The sequence below is a fragment of the Amblyomma maculatum genome, chromosome 4 (genome assembly GCF_055883805.1).
Source record: "Amblyomma maculatum isolate TAMU_Amacu chromosome 4, ASM5588380v1, whole genome shotgun sequence".
Lineage (NCBI taxonomy): Eukaryota > Metazoa > Arthropoda > Arachnida > Ixodida > Ixodidae > Amblyomma > Amblyomma maculatum.
Window position 1 is genome coordinate 10,294,593 of NC_139347.1, and position 24,861 is coordinate 10,319,453.

Below are 24,861 nucleotides of genomic sequence, written 5' to 3' on the forward strand. Positions count from 1 at the left end.
TTTAACATACGAAAAAGTCCATACGCTATACTAAAGGTCTCTAATCTGTAGTTCGAAACGTTCATTATACCATGAATCGGACTGTTGAGCATCGAGATTTGAACATGCCTAGAGCACCGAACGTGTTCAAGGGTGTTTCCTTGGTGTTTCTGCGCGGGGATGTTGTTTCTTGATGCTAAAAATTATAGTAACATAGCGAAGAAGTATAACAGGCATATGCCGTGCAGCTCCAGCTCGCCATTCAAATAAAAGTCGCGAGAGAAAAAGCGCAAAACAAGTTGTAAACTACAGCAGAAGTGGAATCGAAAGTGGAACGAACCAGTCGGAGGCTGAACGAAGCCGGTCCAAGGAGGCATCTTGGCCAGTCCAGGTCGGACAGTAATGAGCGGTTACCGCGTGTCATCGCACGTGCGCTCGTGTTCGATATTAGCGCTTCTTCGACCTGTTGTACCGGCATTCAAGGGTTATTAGGTTTGCCTGGCATGGTGCGTGTTTAAGTTGGATGTTCTGGAATCGATCGCCAGTGCAAACGGGCTGACACCCTGCCATTGGTAACGGCATACAGCGTTATGTTTACGCTACTGGGAAATGTGATTTCTGACCTTCTTGACAGCATTTTCAGCCCGTTTGAAAACTTCAAGTGTGAGCGTGATGACTGTGTTGCTTCTTCAGAAGAGTCTACGCACAAAGAGTAAGTCCCGATGTAGCTTTTGACTACGGTAAATCGTGCTGTTCACGCCACGGTTCTTGCTACTAGTAGTACGTATTGGTGATTATTTCGATTGACGACGCTTTCTGAAGATTTCAGGAAATATCGTGCAATTCATTTTTTTGTCGACAGTTTCAGTTTGGTTGGATGGTGCGACATCATCTTCAGGAAAAGCAGCGCGCCACCTGCGCGAACATTTAGGATTGAATGAATAACTTATTTGCATTAAGGGATAAGGAACCTTTTCGTTTTGGAAAATTACCTTTGGCTGTTCGCTCAGGTGACGCGCTGTATTTGATTTGGCTCAGCACACTGCTAAAGCTGCTACGGCTGGCTGCGTCAGTGTATGAAAGCTGTCGAGACTGCGGATGATTCGTCGACGCGTGTCAGGATACAGTAGGTCGTGGTCAGGACGGTGCTAACTCAAAGTAAATTTGCACGTCTATTCTGCACTGCGCCCTAATCACCCCATTGCAGGAATGCATGCATATGCTGTTCACTGCTTTGATCTCGTGTCCATATGCACAAGGAATCTCACGAGGAGGGTTGCCACTAAAGAAACCTTTGTTACATCGCTTGTAAGTACCAACTTGGCAGCAGCGGTGGTAGAGCGTGTACGCACTACATTACATGTCTTCGTACAATCCCAGCGTGTTGCACCGCGTGTCTGTAGCTCCGACTTCACGCGTAAGTGCCATGATTCGACAACACTGCACATCTTCGTAGGACGTCGATAATTCGTTTTATAAAGTGTCTAAAGATACGTCCAACGTACGCAGTCGCGATACGCATGATATGCACCACGAAGTCAGTTGCATAGAAAGGCTAAACGGCTCTTCCAAAATATGTTAATAGTATCCCTAAATATTTCACATCATCAGGGAAGGGAGTTGGAATACATTCGCAACCAAGGCAATGGGAAGAATGTAAAGGAACGCCTTCCCAGACGCAAGCATCTAATGCGGATTATGAAAATAGACGTTTCGATTGTCACTGATTAATGGAGATTGAATTGATTCAAGCACCAGTTCATAACATGCACTTTGTCGGCCCCAAGCACATCCATTGCAGCAAGGAAAGACGTGCGAGTTAACAAAAGAACTGTACTGTCTGCATATTGAAACATAACACAACTTGAAATAGCACCAGATAAATCACTAACAAATAAATTAAAAAGCAGAATGATAAAGCAGTCCTGTGATACTTCGGTAGACAACGAGGCCTCAGAGCTCCTGTGATTTCCCACTTCTACTACTTGAGACTGATTATAAAAGTAGTTTAGAAAGTCGCTAAATGAATTCATAATTCCCATGACCTCGTTTTTGTAATAGTAAATCATGCCCGATACTATCAAATGCCTTGCTGTCATCTAAAGAGAGAGCTTAAAGCAACCTGATTGTTATCAAAGGCAGCATAAAACATCAGAAAATCCTTCTAACAACCAGGTAGTGCTTTTTCCTTGAAAGAAAGCAATCGGCACTTCAGATAAAATGTCCTGTCAGAGAATTGAGCGGTCCATAACTTTAATCACATGCATCTTAAGAATCTGTGCAGTCGCAGGTAAAATTGAAATGGGTCTAAAGTTTTCATTTCTTTTCCTGTAGAAACCAAAACTGAAGACAATGCTATTAAGGTTTTAAAGTGTATCAAAGGGAAGAAGGCAGATGGAGCTGTGGAACAAAGTGAAAGGGACGTTATAAGTGAATTTGTGAGAGTTACGAGAGGCTTGAGAAAAGTATGCATTGAATTCAGACACTGCAGTAAGCAAATCTGTCAAGGATTTAGCAATGATTTCTCTGATTGACTGTGTAGGATTTCTTCCAAACAGATAATTAATACTTGATCAAGCTTTATTTGGAGAGTGTCTATTGGTATTAAAATATGTGTTGAAATAGGAGTGCTTTGCAGCTGAAATCATGGCAATCACTTTGTTCTGAACAACCTGAAAGTATTTTTGAGGTTTGTGTTATTGGGTCTGCATTTGTAACATGCCCAAAGGGCATCTTTTTCTGCTATATTCTTTCGAACTTCTCTAGAAATCCAAAGAAGATTTCTATTATGCTTTCTACCACGATCCGCTTTAGTGACACACTTTTCATAAAACTTGCTCAAACCTCTCATAGACATTGCGAGGATTAATTTTCTCTAGGAAAAAGTCCCAAATAAATGTCACAAGGTTATCTAATTTGCCTAAACCTGTAACTAGTGTTTTTTATTTGTGGGGTACTTATTTAAGATGTAAACACAAGGTGGGCATGTAACAAAATAATGATCTGATAGTTCATGTCTGATTATTGAAGTGAACATAGGCAAACAGAGGCCCTGCTTCTTCTGAAAAGCATTTATAAAAGCCTTATCTTCTTTGAGAAGGTAGTGAAGTTGTTTCCCGATTCCCATGGCATTTTTTGCCAAAACATTGATGACTTTTCTTGTAGGGCTATGTTATAATTTGTAGATTTGCCCATGAAGTATCAAAATTCAGTTTGAATGTCACAAAATGTTTACCAAGGTGCTCTTCTCTATTGTAATCTGTAATTGTTGGCTCCAGACCATGTTTTGTTGGAATGGTAAAACTACATGTGAGGCCGAAAGGATGCCTATAATAATTCAGTACTTATGAGCCTAAAAAGTGGTGAGTTCAGAAAGACATGCCTTAGGGTTGTGTGAAGAAGGGCTGTATGCTGCCAGAAGAGTGACGTCACAACTAAGCAGGAATTAATTGCAGTGCAACTCCCTCGGCAGACAGAAATTTGACATTAATCGGATAAGCATTACATTTGCTATGCACAAATTTAAGTATACCATCGCCTGTTTCACTAGCTTTAGTGCAAGGAAAGCTAAGATGATTGGACAGGGAAAAAAACAAAAACGAAGTGAAGCGTGGATTTTTTTTTTCACTGAGCACAGACACATCAATGCAGCCATTAGTACTTAACAACCGCCAAAAATTAATTCCAATGCTTATGTATACTATGTATGTTTACATGGAGGGTGCCAGAGTACCCGGGTTCGAACTCGTCCGATTCGAAACCAGTCAAATAGGATGACGTTTAACGCTTGCTTTTAAAGCGGTAGCGTTAAATTCTCAGTTCGCCATAAAATCTGGCGTCGGCGTTATTGAAAAATCACGAGCATGGCGCTGGTAGGGCTGCCTGACAGGAGCTGCCAACTCGGGCCTCCTTTTATACTGGATGGTGATATCAGAATCAGCCTTCCAGGACCCTTGCATTCACGTTATCCCTATGCTATAGTGCTCTAGAGCACAATACATATGCCACGCAGGCACGTTCATACGTGAACTTTTTTTTTGTAGATAGATGGCAGCACTTGAGCACCACAACACCATCGACTATAAGAAACTATATACAAAACCATCGACGGCGCTATGCAATATACGCGGTAGCGGAAACCCTCCAGGACCTAGAGGAGCCACCGATACATCCCGTAAGACAATGGTCGGGCTGCAACAGGAACAGTGACTCCCGAAAGGGTGGTCACTGCTGTGGCGCAAGGATACTACATGGACCAGGCCGAAGGGCCCTGTCAGGAGCATATGGGTCTGATGGGCACCATCCTGGACACATCAGTGATCTTAGGCGTGGTATACCTTGGTGCGCGACATGGGAATGGGGAGAGCAATCGGAAAGTGGTGCTTTGCATCCATCAAGACATCGCCCGCTCTTGGTAGGAGTTTTTAATGGCCACATCCGACCTCTCGATGGCTACCAGGACCCCAACGGAGCGCTACTACTGGATATGGTAGACGTACTCTCCCTGGACGTGGCCAATATCCGGGCTGACTGTAATGGGTACTTCACATGGTGTGCGCTCATTTGGAAGAAACTGGCGACCCATCTGACTGGTGTGCACATTGACGAGGCGGGGGAATTCACTATGGGCAGCGACCACAATCGTCTCAAGCTGACCTTCGCGGCGTCCAACTACCGCAAACGCAATACGGTGCTACCAACACCGGCGAGGCGGTACCTGCCGGAGAAGGCCTACGAGTTAGCCGCGCAACAGTTTGAGGCCAGCCTCGTACGAAACCGCGCCGCACCGAAAAGAGCTTCACTGCATCGTGAGAGCGCACGAGCTATCGGCCAGGCGCATCGACGGAAGAGGTGGTGGGATGATGAGGTGCGGCCCTCAAGGTACGGAGAGCTGCCAACCGCCTCCACCGAGGAGCGGTGAAGCGCCTTTCCCCCGATGCTTCCCAGGCGGCTTGGGATGAATCATCAAGCAGAAAAGAAGAACGCAACAGCTGTGCAGGCTAAAATGATGGCTAGCGACAGCTAACTTCTCCAGACACTGTCCAAGGCTGGAAGAAACGGGCCAAGAAAGGTTTGGTCATACGTGGCTGCGCTGGACCGCAAGCCCCCGGCACAGAAGCTGCTTGACGAGAGTACGGGCGAGGAGGTCCTGGATGTGGCAGGACACGTCACGGAACATGTTAAGAAAATCTACGACCCCGACTTCTCTCCACTTGTCAGCCCCACGATGCCACGTCACCACACGTACGCCTCCACTCAAGATGAAATTTGAGCGCAGCTCATCAGATGTTTCACCTTTTCGATAGATTGAGGCAAAAATTTCGATCAAGACATATATGTACAATTACAGACTTTTTTTTTTATTTTTCACACATATTCCTTCAAGAAACACTCCACTAACAGTTTTTACTGCCATGAAAGAAGCTTTGATGGTCGGAGAAATGAAGAGAGCAATTGAGTTATCGGGAGGTTGCGGGAAGCAAGCGCGTGGGCCCATATGAACGTTGCGCGACGAACAGATAGCCGCGACTGACTGATGCCGCTGACGCCGCTAGCGAGTGAGAACGGGATGCACGCACCGTGATCCGGTGATAGCGAGCCGGAGTTACCGGCGTTTCGGCAACCGGAGAGCGCGCTCGCCGCCACGCAGGAAGAGTAGGGGGACCCCCTCCTTCTCTTTCTGCATGGCGGCGACGGTGTGCTCCTCATTCTCTCTTTCCACTTTCACTCCCATCTTCCTCCCTTCCCTTACGGCGCGGTTGCGGTGTCCACAGAAAACAAGTGAGACAGTTACCGCGCCTTCCCTTCCTATAAATAAGTTTTTTTACGCAGTGAAACCCGACCTCGGCGGCTGCGTTTCGATGGAGGCGAAACGAAGAGGCGTCCGTGTGCTGTGCGATGTCAGCGTATGTTAAAGATCCCCAGGTGGTCGAAATTACTCCGTAGCCCTCCACTGCGGTTCCTCTTTCTCTCTTTCCACTTTCACTGCCACCTTCCTCCCTTACCTTACGGCGCAGTTGAGGTGTCCACAGAAAACGAGTGAGACAGTTACCGAGCCTTTCCCTTCCTATAATAAAGCAATCAGTTCTACGCAGTGAGGGCCCCGCCGGGGTGGTGCAGTGGTCAGACGCCCGACTACTGTGCTGGAGTACCCGGGTTCGAACCCGACCTCGGCGGCTGCGTTTCGATGGAGGCGAAACGAAGAGGCGTCCGTGTGCTGTGCGATGTCAGCGTATGTTAAAGATCCCCAGGTGGTCGAAATTACTCCGCAGCCCTCCACTACGACTTTTCTTGCTCTATTTCAACTTTCACTCCCACCTCCCTCCCGTCCCTTACGGCGCGGTTGAGGTGTCCACAGAAACAAGTGGGACAGTTACCGCGTCTTTCCCTTCCTATAAATCAGTTTTTTTCTACGCAGTGAGGCGCCCGTGTGCTGTGCGATGTCAACGGCTCCTCTCTCTCTCCACTTTCACTCCCATCTTCCTCCCTTCCCTTACGGCGTGGTTGCGGTGTCCACAGAAAACAAGTGAGGCAGTTACTGCGCCTTTCCCTTCCTATAAATAAATCAGTTCCACGCAGTGAGGCGAACTCGATGGAGGCGAAACGAAGAGGTCCGTGTGCTGTGCGATGTCAGCGCACGTTAAAGATCCCCAGGTGGCCGAAATTACTCCGTAGCCCTCCACTGCGGTCTCCTCTTTCTCTCTTTCCACTTTCACTGCCACCTTCTTCCCTTACGACGCGGTTGAGATGTCCACAGAAAACAAGGGAGACAGCTACGCCTTTTCCTTCCTATAAATCAATCAGTCAATCAATCTACGCAGTGACGTTGTCTTGACTCGCTAACGGCGACAGCAGCATCAGTCAGTCGCTGCTAGCGCTGCCTCCGGCGCCCCCCCCCCCCCCCCCTCCCCATTCCTTTCCTCATGTTCTCCGATTGTTGCGCGCGCTCGTGCCCCCATCGTTCTCCGCTGAGTGTATCCCCCCGCCCCCTTCTTCCTGCGAGGCTTCGGTTGCCGAAGCGCCGGCTCGAACTGGGGGGATGAAAGGGGAGCGGAGCTGGTTACGAGGCCGACGCGGCCGACGGCGACGCGAAACCCAGGAACGAACGCCAAAGAGCTGCACTCTAAAAAAAATTGGCTATGGCTTAGCTTAGGTTAATCTTGGATATCCGAAGCGAAAAGATTCAGTGATGCACAAAGTTTCAACGTGTAGTCTGCACACCAGCGAGTCTTTGTCTTCCATGGCGTTGTCGGCGTCACTCTGTTGACACTGGTGGTAGGCGCGGCTAATATCCGCCTTTGAGCCTCTTGCCTTTTAGCGATGCGTTCCTCTCTTTGCTGAATTGTTTCATTTGCTCGTTTCGTCCTGTCCTTTTCATTCCTCTCGTCCTTTCTTCTGCGCAACTGTTCGGCGTCTTCGCTAGCTGCCGGTTCGGAATCGCTTTGCCATCGTAGCCTCCCGCTCTTCTGGCGTTTAGGCAGCTCGTTTGGCCTTGCGCTTCTCGCATAATCGCTGCCTCTGGGCCAAACCACCACTTCGAGATCTTCTTTCATGGCGAGGCGTCTGCATTTCTTTATCAGATGCGCCGCATCGAAGGGCGAAACGAGGGTGAGATGTGGTATGCGCAGTAGCGTCATACGAGGAAGCCGAGTACTCCCCTGATGGGGCTAGCCTGCCACAGAATTTTTATCGGTTGTAGGCCGTCATTGCACCCACCACCGTTTCGCTTCAAAAAGAGAGAAAAGAGGTGCCGTACATACGTGTCTTGCTCGAAATCTCTGCCTCAATCTATTGAAAAGGTGAAACAGCTGATGAGCTGCGCTCAAATTTCGCATTAGCAAGTAACGCAATCAAATGTTTTCCATAATTTAGGTTTTGGGGAAAGGCAGGAAGGAGCCTTATATGTTTCTGAGTGTGCTCCACAGAATTGCGGACTCCTACACCTAACCAGGCCAAGATTCTTATTTTCCTTGTATATTGTACATTGGTGTATAAGAAAGGAAAGGCGCAGTATCTGTCTTCCACCTTTAAGGTTAAGGCGAAAACCTCTGTGACGCTGACGTGGCTCTCGCGCACCGCCGCAACCCCAGCGGAGGAAAAGCAGAAAGGGTGTGTCGAGTGAGAGAGAAGGAAAGGGAGAGCAAGCATGCCCATGAAAGGGTGAAGAGATGACATTTTTAGTGATATGCATACGTCTACTGTGTCTCACTTGTTTAGGTTTTAAATGTGGTTTTAATATCTTTGTAAAGCTTATTTTCTCTGCTTTTGAATGGTGCACTTGGTTTATAAATAGCTGCAAAGATGTTTAAGCTGTAAAGAAATGCGCAAAGGTAAGGAACAGCTTTTCAGCTCTACTTGTCTCAGGAAATGCAAAATTTTGCAAAACCTTTTGCACCTAGAGAAAAACAGTTTGAGATATTTAGAAATTAGATGTTAATGAACAACTTTAAGCATTTTTATTAGTGTGTATCGCTTAGTTTATTAGCCACGCGCCTTTGAAAAGTGTATAAAACAGGTAATTATATATACAATAACTTTCAAGATATGCATTCTGCTGCGGAGATTTTAGCACAGTTGGAGGCCTTGCAGGGTTTGCTTTTTCCTAAAATATCAGCTGTCTGCTTCATTTAGTGTAAAAGATTTTTGGTCAAAGTTAGCGTTCTTTGTAAAACGGCTAAAAGAAAATGCTTAACTGTTCAAGTAACAAGCTTTTAGCGGTGCTGAGGTTTCGCGTGGAAAAAACTTTACACTACGCTGTCAGAGGATAAGCATCGGTTTTGCTCTACGACTCTCGAGTAACGTGCACGGTCAGGGTGATTTCAGCTAATTTTTTCGTGGTTCGCTTGAAGCGCGTGAGCTCTTCACGAGTTTTGTTTAAGCACGATTGAAATGCTCCATGGTTTTTTTTTTTTTGTTAAAGTTTCGGGCTTTCCTTTCTTTATTCAACTGGTAACAATTATCAACTACAAAGTGTACAAAAAACAAATAATAGTGGAATAGCAGAGCCACGTGCGATAAATGTAGTAGGTAGCGCCATCTATGAAATGTACGTGCAATAAGAATCGCAGTTCAGAATCGCGACAGCACTGCGGAGAATCCTGGGCAGTGGTGTGCACGTCAGTCAGCACGAAGTTCCAATCACTAATGCGCCCCCCACCAGGCTCCCTTTCGATGCCCGCTCCGCTGTTCCCATTTTAGCATCCTCTTTAAGGAAAAGTACACGTGCCCTCATTCCCCCGTGTACATTCCCACTCCCTCGTAATTTAACGAGATTGGAGGAGGTTTCCTTTAGAAGGATAAGAGCTGGGGCGGCCCTTACCCCGTCGGTAAAATGCCGATGGGAATCGCAAGCAGACATCGGACCAACGACATGCCCGAAGTGTTCCACACCAGCTGCAGAGGTGGATGTTCGCCACCTGCTATGGACTTGTGCAGGGACAAGGGCATCAAGGACACAGGTTCTGCGCGAAGTGGGACTAACCACAACAAGGGAAGAAGACTTTTCTAAATGGCTCACCGACAACGCTAAGAGCGGGAGCCTGCTCCGGTTCCTCACGGAAAACCATTTACATGAGTTTATTTAATATGCCTTATGGCAAGCTTGCGTACAAAAAAAAATGTAACTTTGACGGGGGACTTGTTACAGCATCTGCCCCAGCAGCAAGGCGGAAGCAGCCGCAGTAAGCGGGTGATAATCGTTCATGTAGGGCTGACCGATTTGCTTAAAGGAGCCGAGCCGAGTGATGTTGCACAGTGCGTTCAGGAGAACATGGCCCCCTATGCAAATAGACTTGTTATTTGCTCCCTCCTCGAACCAGCAACTAGGGGAAAGAAAGTGCTCGCTAAGGCAATGTTGGCGAACGCACAGCTGAAGAAAGTGTGTGGCCGGCTGAAGTCGACATTTGTTGACCTTTCAGGGCTGCAAGCAGGGGAGGGAAGGCTCGCCCGGGACGGGATTCACTACCGTGCTGTTACAACCCGCGACATTGCGGGCCAGCTGGCCCATGCGGCACGCCCTTTTTTAGGGCTACGGCAACCCCAAAAGAGCGAGGACAAGTCTGCTCTTCAGCAGCAGCGGAAGCGTCAAAAAGAGCCGAACCCCACCTCTGGAGAAGCAAATCCCGTCTCCACCCCCCCCCCCCCCCCTCCCAGTTCTTGTACAGACAAGACGTTGGGGCTGCAGAACATAAACCCCATGAGCCAAGCGACTGTGGGAGTGAACCCAAATGCAGTGGCATCAGGTGGCGTGCAACCGTTCATCGCGGAGCCCCTGCCATGGATCCAGCAGAGGAGAAGCTGGGAACCGCACCCCTTCGGGATGCAAACAGGGGCATCCACCCCAACAGTGACCTACCAGGCTCCACGACTGCCCCCCTGGCTATCGACACAACCGATGCACAATCCCCAAGCGACTCCTCAAACCACCCATCCAATGCATATAACCGGGACATCCAGCACCGGTCCCGATCTAGTCCGAATCGTCAGCGACATTTGTGCAGCAGTTCATGCGGACCTCGCAGTGGCCCCCACCACCAGCAGCAATGAGCAGGTGCCGGTCTTCTCGCTCCCGAAAGCACAAGCGACAGCCAGGCGTCAAGGTTGGTTTCTTAAATCTACACGGTGCTCGTCGCGCGCAGAAATGGGTGGAGCTCTATCGTGCACTCGATGTAGAACAATTCTGGGTGTATGCAGTCGCAGAAACGCACCTCCGGGATCAGGAAGAAGCCTCCTCTCCACCCAGAATGGTGCTGGGCAGGCAACAACAGACGGGAAGGTCGCAAGGGTGGTGGTTGTTGGAATGTTATGGCGCCGAGACTTACAGTGGCGTGCTCCAGAGCAAGGATGTTGCGACCACTTGTGGGTCCTTGGTGATGTGTTGGGGGTGCCAGTGGCAGTGTGTGTTGTCTACCTGTCTATCCACAACCCGCGAGAGAGCACGAATGCCGCCCTGATGCAGTGCTTGCGCCAGGATGTGAAAAGGTGGGCAAAGGATGGAGAACTCATCATGATGGGTGATTTCAACGGACACATTGAGGAGTTCGATGGGTACACTGACACGAATGGGGAAACTGTTACTGAAGGTTGCAGAGGACCTGCATCTTGTGATCGCTAACCTGGACCCCCGCTGCAGTGGTCAGGTCACCTGGTGTGCCCGTGGTAGTGCAACCTCAATCGACTATGCCTTGTTGTCCCCACGCATTGGTGCCATCTTGCAGAAGATGGACATTGACGAGAATGGGCTGCACAGTCTTGGGAGTGACCATAACAGGTTGTGCATGGTCTTCAGCCACGCCGGTAGTGGAGACACTCGCCCCCCCCCCCCCCCCCCCCACGCAGAAAGAAAGCTGGCGCCTACCTGCCGAGTAAAGCCATTGAGGGAGTGGCAGAAGACTTTAAACACAGCCATCTTCGGCGTGCGGCCATAACATATGACGAATATGTTTCGGCGCTACACTCTGTCATGCGCAGCCAGTGGTCCATGAGAGACGGTCCACGCGGACTCCAGCGAATCCACGGCTTGGCGGGCGCGACGAGATGCCAACCGTGAACAACCGCCGGGCTCTCAAAGAAGCGGACGTTGAGGTCTACACGGCGGCATGGCAGCATGGCAGCAATACCTCGCCCTCAAACATGAGGTACAGAGGTTAGTACAGGCCAAACTTGCTGCACATACCTCCGTCTCATGCAGTCCATACGAGCTGAAGGGCAGACTGCCTCACAGAAATTCTGCAGGTATGTTGGCTCGCTGGATAAACGCCAACCACCACCTGTCCAGCTCACGGATAGGCAAACAGGGCAGCCGGTCACCGAGGTCAAGGCATACCTCACACGGTTCTTTGCCCAGATGTACGCCTCGGCGGACACAAATGTAGGTACTGCTTCCACAAGCCTCCCACCCACGAGTATAGCCTTGCAAAAGAGCACACCCATGGCGAGACAAGACCACAATGGGCAGTCTCCTCGCGTACTGTCGATCGGGCCATGGCTCGCATCAGTAATAGAACAGCTACAGGACCGGACGGCGTGTCAGCTCATTTAGTCAAATCTCTTGGCGTGGGCTCGAGGGATCAGCTGGCCGTGTTGCTGACCGGCATCATCAACGGGGGCCCCCATTCCAGAAGATTGGCACCGCGGACGAGTTGTGCTTGTCCTAAAAAGGGGAGGTGCAGCGGATAACCTGCAAGGCTATCTCCCGATCACTGTCACGAGCGTGCTCTACCGCCTGTGTGCACTGGTAGTGAAAGAGTGGCTAAGTGGATGGGCAGAAGCAAACAGTCTCCTAACAGAGCTACAGGGCGGGTTTTATGGGCGCCGGCTCGACGACAGCCTCTTCGTCCTGACGCAGTGCGCGGAAATCGCAAGGAGAGAGGGGCGGTCCCTGCTATGTTGCTTTTTGGACGTTGAAAAAGCTTATGATAATGTGCCACATACAGCCCTCTTTGAGCGCCTTGAAGCCTTGAATATGCCTAGCGTGTTGATGAATACGCTTCGAAGATTGTATGCTAACAGCACGGTAACGGCGCGTTTTGGATCCGTGGAATCGGAGTGCATTAGTAGAGAGTTTTAGCTTACCGTGATCCGCGATCCGCTACTGGGATCCGCCACCGCGTGTTCCACTGCGCATGCCCAGACCCCCCTTGAAGCCGATAGATGGCGCCACATACTGGATGTCGGCACAAAGACCTGCCGCGTCGGGACCAATCAGCTTGACCGCCCCGCCCACGCGCGGTAGAGAGCCACGGTGGCGGATCGCGGATCACGGTAAGCTAAATCTCTCTAGTATCACCAAAGGCCTTCGACAGGGGTGTTCACTATCACCGCTTTGCCGCCGCATGCAGTCCCGTTCAGTCATTGTCAACTACTCATGCTCTTAGTCCAGCCGAGGGAGGAACACACACAAAAAAACAAAACAAATGGTAGCAGCTAAATGACCCGACCTCGGTCTTCTGTGCTCAACGTTTCTTCGGCACGTCCTCTTTCTTTTGGACGGATTTGTTTATTTTATTTGCGCGATTTTTTCGCTGAACATGCTCCTTCCTTGTTTCCCTGAGTGACAAAGACGTTAGCGGTCGGAAACAACGGTCCTGTGAACTTCACCGTGCCCGTCATGTGCCGTGAAGCTAGAAACAGCGACATCGGTATCGGTGACTCTTTGCAGCTACCTGTTGGGTCGGCAATCATCTAAAGGGTCGTTTTTAGGCTTTTCATCATCACGAGCGCAGAGGTGGTTTCGTTAGTTCCGTTCCTGCTCCTTTTTCGTTTGTACAGTTTTTTTTATTATTATTTTTCCTTCGAAGCCTAGCGGGGGGGGGGGGGGGGGGGGGTAGCGCTTGTGTCCCGTTTCACTGCCTCTGTTTTCTCTGGGTGTAGGTAAAAACGTCCCTGGAAAAAAGGTCCCCGGAAGATACGTCCCCGGGAAAAACGCCCCCGGGAGAAACGTCCTCTGATGAAGCGGCAACTAGGAAAAAACGTCCCCAAGGCCAAAGCCGGCCATAAAAAAATTGCTTCCGGAACTCACATGAAAAAAACAAAAACACATTTTATGCCATTCTTTCTTGGCTTTGAGTTAAATGTAATCATCATTTGTAACTTGCGTCCGCTGCGGGCCCGAAATGTTTACAAGAATTGCGTAAAAGCATGGTGAAAGAGCGATCTGGCTTTTCCGAGCCCCGCCGTTCGTTAAGCAATCATATATGGCAGGTCTAATAAGTTGGGTAACACTGCCCACTTAGAAAAGTACAAGCGGATCGGCGTATAGTAGTCTCGGGGAACCGCCAAAGCAGAAGACGTCAATAAAATTACTTCCAAGACCTTCTGGTGACGAGGTTCAACCGTTCTTCTGATGCTGGTGTGGAATTGTGATAAGGTTGATGATGGTATAGGGAACCCAACCTCAAGTTTGGCTACGCGACTGCAGCGCGCGCTCCTCCGCAAGCGGCAAAATTCTGAAACATTGGTTGGGCGCGGCGCTGATGCGGCGCTTGACCGAACGTGTTCTGGCGGCTTCGTGTGCTGCTCGCGTCGCTCGCGTTACCTCTGCTCGCGCCGTCGTGGCTTCGCAGGCATGCAAACAGGGGTCACAGCTGAGTTTAAAACATGGCTGGAATGGTTCCGCGACGCTCGAAATGTGGGGAAATGTATTGTTGTGTTGCGGGCTGTCGCAACAGCTCGCCTGTAGACTTTCGTGTCTTAGCGGCTTCTGCACGCGGAAGCAGCTCGCGTTCTTTGTCGCCCGCGTTGTTGAAAGCTACTTGCGCGCGCGCGCGCCCTGACCGCAGTCTACTTGCTTTGCGCGCGCTTGGATTTCCGTGCTGAAAGAAAGCTGTCTTGCGCGCGCGCGCTCCTGCTTCTACTTTTCAAACTCGCGCCTGGACGAAGTGGTGTTTGAAGCGAGTGTGCAGCAATGTACACGCTTCGATAGGGTTTTCAGAAAATAGCCGACAGCGGTGGCTATTTTCGCAGCGCAAACGTCAAAAAGGGAGCTGAGCAGAAGCACTAGATGTCATGGCGGCGGGTGATGGCTGAAACTCCGGAGACAGTCCCTGGAGCCGTCGACTGCAGCGATGCACGGGGGTGTCCAATGGCACAGGGCTGGCGCGACGTCTTTCAGATGGAGACTCTTGCATAGGTGATCTTACCCCGCACCTCCACCAGAATGTCACGTACAAGGTGATTGAGGATATAAAGAATAGCAAAGGGGTTAGCTCCGATACAACAGCGGTGAGCAGCACAGACGCAAAACCCGCAAGCGACACTTCGTCGTTCTTCACTCAGTCATGCGCCACCTGGCAACGCTAGGTGGCAATATATATATTTTGTTATGAATGCCCGCACCAGTTCGATGTTCGCGGTCAATTCCAAGCCGACAGGTGAAACCGCTGTAATAAAGTTAACATGCATCATTCATCATTGCAGCTCGTCACGGGTGAACGTAGTCTACGTCCTATAACGCAAGACTTCAGCCCCGCTCGGGGACATTTTTTCCGGGGACGTTTCTTCCGGGGACATTTTTTTTCCGGAGACATTTGCTCCGGGGACGTTAATTCCGGGGACGTTTTTACCGGATCCCGTTTTCTCTACAACAGTACCAGTGGAGGAAGGAATGTGCTGGCCACTCGTGTCTCATGTTCGCCGGCTACATTTTGTTACTACAGAAACTACGCCTTTAGTGGAGCATTTCTCCTCGCCCTCACTAATTTTTCAGCGCTGATTCTTCCTCACCTCACCGAGTCAAATTCTCATAAGGTGAAGGTGCGGGCCCTCTTATGAGGATGCCCATGTATGTTAGATTTGATTTTGAACCTCTAAACGATCATGATTAAGGGGCGCCGCGGTCCAAGGTTCGTGAGGGAGCTAGGAGCGCGTGAAATTCACATTTGACCTCTCTGACGGCGTGGTGGAAAACTCGTGGCGACATTTGACGAGTTTAGGTAATAGAGAGAAGGCATGACTATTATGCCTTGGTTCATCGTCAAAGAAATACAACACTTTTGAGACTAGGACAAAAAAAAAAAAAAGTGGGCAGCACGTGCGCTAACTTTCCACTCAGTTTTATTCAATGCATTACAGGATTTTATACACTGTAGGAGCATAGACAAAACATGATACCAGCATGCTATCACGACGCATGTCACCACATAATCGCACAAATTATATTCCCAAGAACTAAATCTCCTTCGTTGAGAGTGATATCGAAGGATCGCCTTACACATTCTTCTTTCAACTCCCTTATTTTTCTGGCTTCTACAATCTCGCGTATCAGTTTTTCTTTATTTCTGCTTATGAGTAGCTTGCAGTCTGAAGATGGGATGGCATCCAGATCATGGTAGAAGAACACGTTTTCGTTCACAAAATCTCTCATTTAGGCACCTCCCGGTCTGCCCTACGTACACCTTACCACAAGACAACGGTAAGGAATACACAACGCCCTCCTCACACTGAACAGGTTTCTTATTGCGCTTTTTTGTGCATCCTTGTTTCTTGAGAGCCAACGGATCGGTCATCTTACATAGTTTCGCTAGTTTATCAGGTGCTGAAAACATAACGTGTACATCTGCTCGCTGACCGATTTTTGTTTTCGGATTGTGCGATATCCTGGGAAGATAGGGTAGCACTGCTACTTTTTTCGTGCTTTTCTGCTTGGCTTTGAACTGGCAACTGTTTTGTAACGAGTAGTGTTTCTGCCGCTTAAGACTGCAAGCACATAAGCAGAAATAAAGAACAACTGACACACGAGATTGTAGAAGACAGAAAAAAGAACTCAAAGAAGAATGTGTAAGTGATCCTTCAATATCACTCTCGACAAAGGAGATGGAGTTCTTGGAAAAATAGAAACGTGTTAATTTGTGCTACGAACTAAAAATAAGCAAGGACGACTGTTGACTGAAGTTCAGCTAATTATAGCTATATTATCATATTTGTAATAACGTTTGATAAAGGAAATTTCTCTTGACCGCAAGAGCTGGCAGTTTACACTCCAGTCAAGGAATGTTCCGCTCCCTGCTATATCTATGGCATCAACAATAGGGAGCTTTAGAATATGGTGACCCTACCGCTCAGGGGCATAGGGTAATAGAGCGGCAGCAAAACGCACGCGCCGAGTGCTGTGATGAACAGGCGAGGGATGCGGTAATTACATTGGGCATGAGCACTTGCGCCCCGCTATTACTCTATCCACCTTACATATAGGGTCGCCGTATTCTAAAGCGCCCTAATGATCACGTGATTGCACAGTGCTAAAGACGAGGATCAAAAGAACACAAGGCAGCGCTGACTTCGACTAAGGTTTATTGAGGAAGCCTGCAGAAATATATGCCATTCGCTTTTCTTTTTCACTGGTACTAGAATTGCACTGTGCAATGGTATTGACACCCTGTTTTAATTTTATCCAGTCAAGCTAGCCTACTGCAGTCGAGTCCAACCACCTCACGGTCGGCGGGGATGAGCAGTCGGGTTCGTGGCTCTACAGCGGAAACTATACTTCGTCTCACAAGATATCTGCAGAACTGCGAAAAGTAGAGGAGCCCTTGCAATTGTACTCTTAAATGCCTTGCGCCCCTGCGCACTATAATAGGAAATTGTGCTCCTGCTGTGACCTCGCCAATTTGGTGGGCGAGAGGCGCGTAGGAGCACAATTGCCTATTGTAGTGCGCGTGATCCCGATTGTACCGGGGTGCCTCTGCCTTTCGCAGTGCTGCGAACATCTTGTGAGAGGAAGTATAGGTAGTAGAGAGAAGGCTCTTGTCCCGTCGTCCCGGCTAGTATTGTTTGAAGTAGCGGGGCGGTGGGGTGAAGAGGGAGTTGAATGAGGCTGCCCATGCTGCCCAGGACGGGGACAAAACCCTCCCTTTCTCTGCCTGGACGCCCCTATGGAGCGACAGAAATCTTTGAAAGCCCACGCATCAACAAAAGAAAAGCCTTCAGGCAGCGCAGGTCAGGAGGGCTGGGTACTGTCATGGATTAGTGGCCTAGCCTGGTGGCAGAATCTGAACTACTCAAGATGGCGACCGTGGAACCGCCACCTTAAAGGCCCACTGTCCACCCTCCAGTCGAAAATATTTTCTTCCCCGGTGACTGTGAGACTTCGCCCCCAGAATGCAACGCCGCAAAATGTTTTTGAAAAGAGTAACTAATACCGCAGTTACAGCCACGGCAATCACCCGATTCTGTCGTGCTTCTCTCCTTCCGTTCCCTCTCCTGCCCGAGATCGTCTAGCTTCCGCAAGACAAATTCCCCTTCCTCCGCGTTTGGCGGGAGGTGGGGCGTGGCACTCCGCGTGCGCGAAAAAAAAAATTAAGGGTGAGGGAGCGCGCTCCGCTGGATTCAGTCTGGCCGTGGCGAGGGAAAAGCGCGCAGCGAGCGGTAGACACCCATCCTTCACCCTCAGACAGCGAAACGGACCAATGGACGTCGTTCTCGACAAATACGTCATTGCTGCGGCTTGACGGGTCAGCGCAGGGAACGGGAAAGCTGGCTTCCCGAAGGAGAGCATGAGAGAGCTTTGATTTGTATTTTCGTGGCTTTGCGGCGCGCGTGTCACTGTAGCATTTTGCACAGACTATCTCCGGTACCTGATTGAAACACTGGGCTCCTTCGCTTAAAAGGTCCTTCCCTGGACAGTGGCCCTTTAAGAAGGAGGACGAATAGGAGAAAGGGGGTGTAACGAGCGAGAGAAAGGGAAAGGGAGAGCAACTGTGCCCATGGCAGTGTAGTTCGGCGTTCGTAGCTCGGCATTTGTAGACCAGTGTTCGTAAACCACCGGTATTCGCAGACCGGCGTTTGTAGCATGGATAAAAGAAGGAACGCTGTCGTGTTCCACTATTAAAGGCGTAGCTGGATGGATGGATGGATGTTGTGGCCTTCCCCTTTGTAACGGGTGGATATTCATTAAAACAATATCTTGGCCTGGCTCACTTTCACCTACTGCACACGAACACTTACAATTACAAAGGTACACGTTAACAATTTCAGACACTATTTTGGTCGCACTAGCTTCCACCACTCTCTCCAGTGGCACTTGGTCTTGGCCACCTCTGAATTGTTTTTCACTGTCGGGAGCGTCACGTATATTGAAGCCAAGCGCTTGTGGGAGTGTAGTGCCCTCTGTTGGCGCTGGTGTGAGGCCAGCACAGTCGAGAACCAGGAGAACCTCGCTCACTGCGCACACTCGATCTGCACACCGTACTTCGCACATAAGCATCGTAGCTCTGGAGATAGGTCAGAGTTCGGAGGGCTCTGGCTCGTGCCTCGAAGAGGAGGCTGCTAGAGATATCGTTGTCATAGAGGGGTTCCGCACAAACCTCTTGTTAGTGTTCTCTGTAGAGCTTAAGTGTGGACTTTCCCTCCATGGCCTCCTTCCAGCGCTCGGTTTCCATTTTTCGCTCCTGAGCCTCAACAGCTTGGCCCACTTTCGCTCCGTCTCCTCTTGTACGGGCTGAGAAAAAAAGCCGTACTTCCTGCGGAGTTGCTGCAGTCGCTTCGTCCATCTGGTGCGGACCCCATTACGGTGCACATAATCGAACACTTGTCGCGCTAATCGGTGTGGCTGCATGAGTCTCCGCCTGCCATCATACGATGTCTTACTCGCGCCTCTCGTGCCTCAAAACTGGACCAACCAAGGTCGCCTTGAATTGCCTCGTTTGCAGCGTTCCCATGGCATCCTGAAGCCAGCCTTCCAACAGTGCGTTGACTGCGTTCCAGCCATTCGCGGGTTGGTGCTGTAGAACATACCACCGCATTGGCAAAGGTCAATGCAGGGACGTGCACCGCCTTCCACAGCTCCCGCACCATGAGAAATCGGTTAAAGCCTCACAAGCATCTCCCGCGAAGAATGTTGCCAGCCCGCTGTGATATAAATGTAACACGCAATCCCGAAGGTCGCACCCAGGTAGAGGTAATATGTAGTTTGAGGAAGCGGCACACCTTTTGTCAACATCAGGGGACAGGGGGGCTCAGGTCCAGAAAAAAACAAGTACGGCCGATTTTTTGGCATTGAACTGCAACCCAAGAGGCGCCAGCGCTTCAGCACAGTCAGTAATGAGGGTTTGCAGGTCTTCCGCAATACCTGCCAACAGCACAATGTCGTCGGCGAACACCAACGCTGGCAACACTTGCCGCTCCCTGATATTCGTTCATCCGCTCCACTATGAAGCAAACACCCGACGCCAGTAGCCGCCGCTCAACACTCGCCGTGTATAGCATATATATATATATATATATATATATATATATATATATATATATATATATATATATATATATATATATATATATATATATATATAACAAGGGTGAGAGTGGGCAGCCCTGTTTCAGACCCCTACCCACTACCACCTCGCCCGACCAGATGCCACTGAGGGTGGCTATCACCGTGTTGTTGGCATAGAGACGTCGGAGCATCTCTGTCCAGGTTTCGGGCATTCCAACTGTATCCAGATGTTGCAGCAGTTGTTCCTGGGGGACGCTGTCATAAGCCTTCGCTAGGTCCAGGAAACAGCTCACCAGCCCTCTTGCCTCTTTTCGTGCGATCTCTATGCATTGGCTTAAGACATACAGATTGTTTTCAAGGCGGCGGCCACGTCGGAACCCAGTCTGCAACTCGGTCATGTGGTTGCCCTCTTCGGCCCACCCAGTCATCCAAGCCTTCAGGACTTGCGCGAATACCCTGTACAACACGCTGGTGATAGTGAGAGGCCGATAGTCGCGTAAGAGGCCGGCATCACCGCCCTCCTTTGGCGGCAGGATTACTCTGCCACGGCGCCAGTCTTCTGGCAGAGGGCTGCCTTTCAGGATATCTGTGAAGATACCGGCAAGCTGTGCCCGCGCCTCATTGCACAGGCTTTTCACGAGCCCCGCAGGGATGCCATCCAGCCCTTGGGCTGTGCGCGCGCTAATCCGAGTGATTGCTCTATCGATGGCTCCCACCGACACTGACCAAATTTCTTCTTCCACAGTAGCCCTCCCTGGCTGCTCACAGGTTGGGGAACTCATGCACGGCTCCTCAAGTGCTGGTGGTGCTGCGTATACCTTGTGTATATGCTCGGTCAAGGCATGATGGAGATCAGCCGTCTTTGCCCCACTTGACTCATCACAGATTTCCGCCTGTGCCGGCCTGCCATCTTGTCGTGCCACATACATCCAGAATTTGGACGCCGCTCCCTTCCCAGCGCTCTTGGTGACCTGGAGCGTCTTATGGTTGGCTTCAGCTATTTTCCGCTGCGTAATGGCCTGCATTTCCTGCTTTCGAAGCAAATATTCTTGCCGACTCCCTACTGAAAAATCTGTAAGGGGCAATAACCTCACATTTTCTCACACATTCTCACTCAATTCACATAAGAAATCACGTACAAGTCGCATATAATTGCATAAGTTCTCATAGTTTCTTGTACATTATCATAAATTATGTACGATATATTATGATAATGATGTGCACTGTATGAGACTCTATGCGATTAAATGAGATTTTGTGAGGTTATTGCCCCGTAGAACTTTTGGTTTTTCAGTAGGGCTACCCTGGACATCTATGCCGTCTGGATTTCTAACCGCCCGACGGTGTTGTCGGTTGGCAAGACGACGGGCACACAGCGCTGCTCTAACTTCCCCATCCCACAATTTTTTTCTACAGACTCCTCGACGCGCATTGGTCATCTTCACATGCTTCTGCGTAATGCGGCGAAGTTCATTGATGTACTCTTCATACGAGCTGCCTCTTCCCGGTGGGGGCTAAGCTCAAATTCTTGGGCCACTTGTTTATACGCTGTAGCAGGGAGAAACTGTGTTGGGCCTTCACGTCGTTTAGGTTGTCGGTGCCTTGGGGATGCTTTGAACCACAGCATGAGACGATTGTGATCACTCCCCAAGCTGTGTTGCTCTTCCTCATCGATGTGAATGCTTTGGAGTGCGCAGCAGAGTTTCCGCGACACGAACCCATAGTCAGTGGATGAACTCTGGCCTCGGGCACACCATGTAACTGTTCCCTCACATTCGGCTCGTAGGTTTACTATTTCGAGCGATAACTCCCGGGCCAGCTCAAGCGGAAGAGTCCCGTTATGGTCGGAGTAGTCATCGAGTTCTTTAATGTGGCCATTAAAGTCAATATAACTTCCCGCAGGATGTTAGCGTTTTCGTCACGTTGATTAAGGGAGACGCCTGGGTACGTCACGCGTGCCATTACTGGCACTGCAGGGATATAGCGAGACACCCAGGCGTGTTCCTCGTAGGCACCTGAGAGCGGTGTCCAGGAGCCTCCTTCCCGCCACAAAAACCCAACACCTCCCCCTTTTCGGGCTGAGCCTTCTCTGTTGCAGCCCGTCCAGTTCCAAAGTGGGTTGACTGCGGGTCTCTCCATGTCCCTTAAGTGTGTTTCAGCTACTCCAAACAGTGCTATCTCTTCCTGCTCCATTTCCTTGTTTAAGCGTTCTACCAATGCCACCTACATTTACATGTGCTGTTATATTTTAAAAAAGTTTGACTATGCGCATGTGCGTACACCAAATGTGTGTGTATATATATATATATATATACATACACACATATATATGCTATATACACATATATGCTCTTCCGTTCTTCCATTAAATCAGTTGTCAATTCTGCGCCGTCATTGTCCACTTCTCCTCTTTGTCACGTCTTTGTTGCGCACTTGTTACTGCCCGTCATGGTTCACCAATTCGCCCAATCAGCCGTTCTTCTACCGTTCTTCTAAAGAAGAGGATGTTGGTTCTACCGGGGTGTGTCAAGCGAAAGAGACAGAGAGAGGGAGCTCAACAGTGCCCATACCTTTATTGTCCGGAAGGGGTGACACCGGAGTTCTGGTACCACTCCCAGGCGTCCAGGTAGCCCGATGTCACCCTAAGGGACAGGGGTTATTAGACGAAGCGCTTCGCCGCTTCGGTTGCCAGACGGACAATGTTGGCCTGTGTCGCCGGGTCTTCGCTATGAAGCGCGGTCTACCATGCTTCTGCGTCCTTAAATAAATTGTAGCCCGGGGAGTGGCTGCACTCCCAGAGGATATGTCTTAGAGTTCCTATATCGTTACAGAATTTGCAGAAATGGTTCTCCGGATTTCCGGTTTGCGTGAGGTATCTCCATCTGGAGACAATGTGGTTCTTGGCTTGCAGGCGGCGCCAGGTGACTGCCTCTGTGGACTTGAGGGACCTATCTGGGGGTGGATATTTCCGCCGTCCTAACTTGTAGTGCTCGATGACTTCGAGCGTCTCGACCTTAAAGTTAGGTTGAGGCCGGCGTCCCCCCGGATAATGAGCGCTCGGGCAAGGGCGTTAACCGCTTCGTTTCCTGGTATGTTGGTGTGAGCGGGTGCTCAGGTTAGGGTGATCCCTTTGTCTATGTTGCTTTTCGATATGTTGATATGTTCAACGCGTAGTGTGATATTTTGCCTTTGCAGAAATTCCTTATTGCCGATTTGCTGTCACTGATGATCACCTTCGCGTCCGTACTAACGCACGCTATAGGCGATCGCCGCTTCCTCCGCTGCCGTGCGGACCCATCGACTACCACAGAGACGGAGTTCCCGTTATCGTCAAAAACGGCGTCTGTGTAGGCAACCGTCTCGGGTGTTGTTGTTGTGGCTGTAGGAGGAAGGAAAAGAAAATGCACGGCCCTGCTCTGGCTCTGCAGCTGAGCCACCTCCGCTGCCTCGAGCAGACAGGAGAGAAAATAGAGAAGAAAAGAAAGAGGGAAAGAAAGACGCGCCGCAACAACAGCCGTCGTCCACCACCAGTGGTGGCGTGTGCAATGACGGCCTACAACAGATAAAAATTCGGTGCCAGCTAGCCCCCGCCGCAAGCGGCGGTGACCCACCTGTACCAGCCCCATCAGGACCTATTAGTCCTGATGGGGCTGGTAAGCATTCTGCCTAGTTTTGTTACCTAGCGTTTGGCTCTGTGCTGGCGTCTTTCCTGATCGTGTTGTGGGTGCATGTTCTTGGGTATCGGTGAGATCGTGAGGACTTTCCTAATTTTGGACTCAATGTGGAACGTCTGGTATTTAGTGCCTCTGTTCTCTTGTAGTCCTACCCAGCTGTCCTGTCTCAGTTACTTAAGCGTTCGAGCTGCATCGTTCTCGTTGCTTCCGCTAATTCCTCCTATGCACCCCCTCTAGTGCCTCGGTCGAGATTGGGAGTCCCAGTGCTCGCTTCGTGCATTTTCTTATTATGGCGTCTAACTTGTTTTTGTCTGCTTTTTTGATGTTAAGGAATGGAGTTAGCTAGAGTAGCAGCTTGGGCATGTTGGTTATGCATCTTGAGGATAACAGCGCGGAACACAGGACGGGAGCACAAGATTAGAGGACGACACAACGAGCGCTGACTTTCAACAACGTTTATTTTGGAAAAACCCTCAACTTCTTATACCCTAACGCCACAGATCGCGTACAAATGACTTGCACATATCAGCAAAGTTAAAAATAAAACAACAAAACATAATAATAGATAAATAAATACACGTGCCGCATAACCTTTTCTTGCACACAGCGTGGTGCACACTCGGAACACTCATGGAGACGATTACACATTCAGCAGTTTGATTTCTTTTTGTGTTAACAGCAGGGACGGTTTGCTTACACATCGTTCCTGCAGTCTAGCTATCTCAGCGGCTTCGATTATCTCACGAACCAGCGCCTCATTATGTTTTGCTAGAACTTTACATTGTGTGAATTGCACGCAGCAAGTTTTTGACGCGCAGTCTCTTACATGGATCCCCAAATGCCTGCTTTTTTGTTCGACGTTGTTTTTGTGTTCTTTCAGCCTGTCATTTGTGCACCTTCCAGTCTGTCCTACGTATTCCTTCCCACACTTCAAGGGTATGGAATAAACAACGCCTTCCGCGCACTCCACAAATCGACTCTGGTGGTTTGTTACGCACCCCCTCTGCCTTTGCGATCCATCAGCGTTTACACGTCGGCAGAGGCTTTTCAATTTTTCAGGAGCAGTAAGCACAACGTTAACGCCTGCTCTACGACCGATCTTTTTTAAGCGATGGGAAATGTTGTGCACATACGGTATGGCCACAATCCTCAACAAGGTATGGCTCAACAAGGTGACGAGAACAGGGAGACAACAAACAAGCGCAGGATTGTGGCCATACCGTATGTGCACAACATTTCCCATCGCTTAAAAAAGATCGGTCGTAGAGCAGGCGTTAATGTTGTGCTTACTGCTCCTGAAAAATTGAAAAGCCTCTGCCGACGTGTAAACGCTGATGGATCGCAAAGGCAGAGGGGGTGCGTAACAAACCACCAGAGTCGATTTGTGGAGTGCGCGGAAGGCGTTGTTTATTCCATACCCTTGAAGTGTGGGAAGGAATACGTAGGACAGACTGGAAGGTGCACAAATGACAGGCTGAAAGAACACAAAAACAACGTCGA

General features: G+C 49.7%; 1 protein-coding gene and 1 pseudogene across 1 annotated transcript in view; one reads left to right on the top strand and one right to left on the bottom strand.

Moving 5' to 3' along the window:
* Nucleotides 1-24,861, top strand: part of LOC146190280 (putative helicase MOV-10) — a 118,080-nt gene that overhangs the window by 1,492 nt on the left and 91,727 nt on the right. The window contains exons 2-3 of the mRNA XM_084599760.1: nt 472-551; nt 614-691. Of these exons, the coding sequence (XP_084455886.1) occupies nt 472-551; nt 614-691 (158 nt within the window). The remainder of the gene's footprint in view (nt 1-471; nt 552-613; nt 692-24,861) is intronic.
* LOC146190281 (uncharacterized) lies at nt 12,048-21,880 on the bottom strand (annotated as a pseudogene).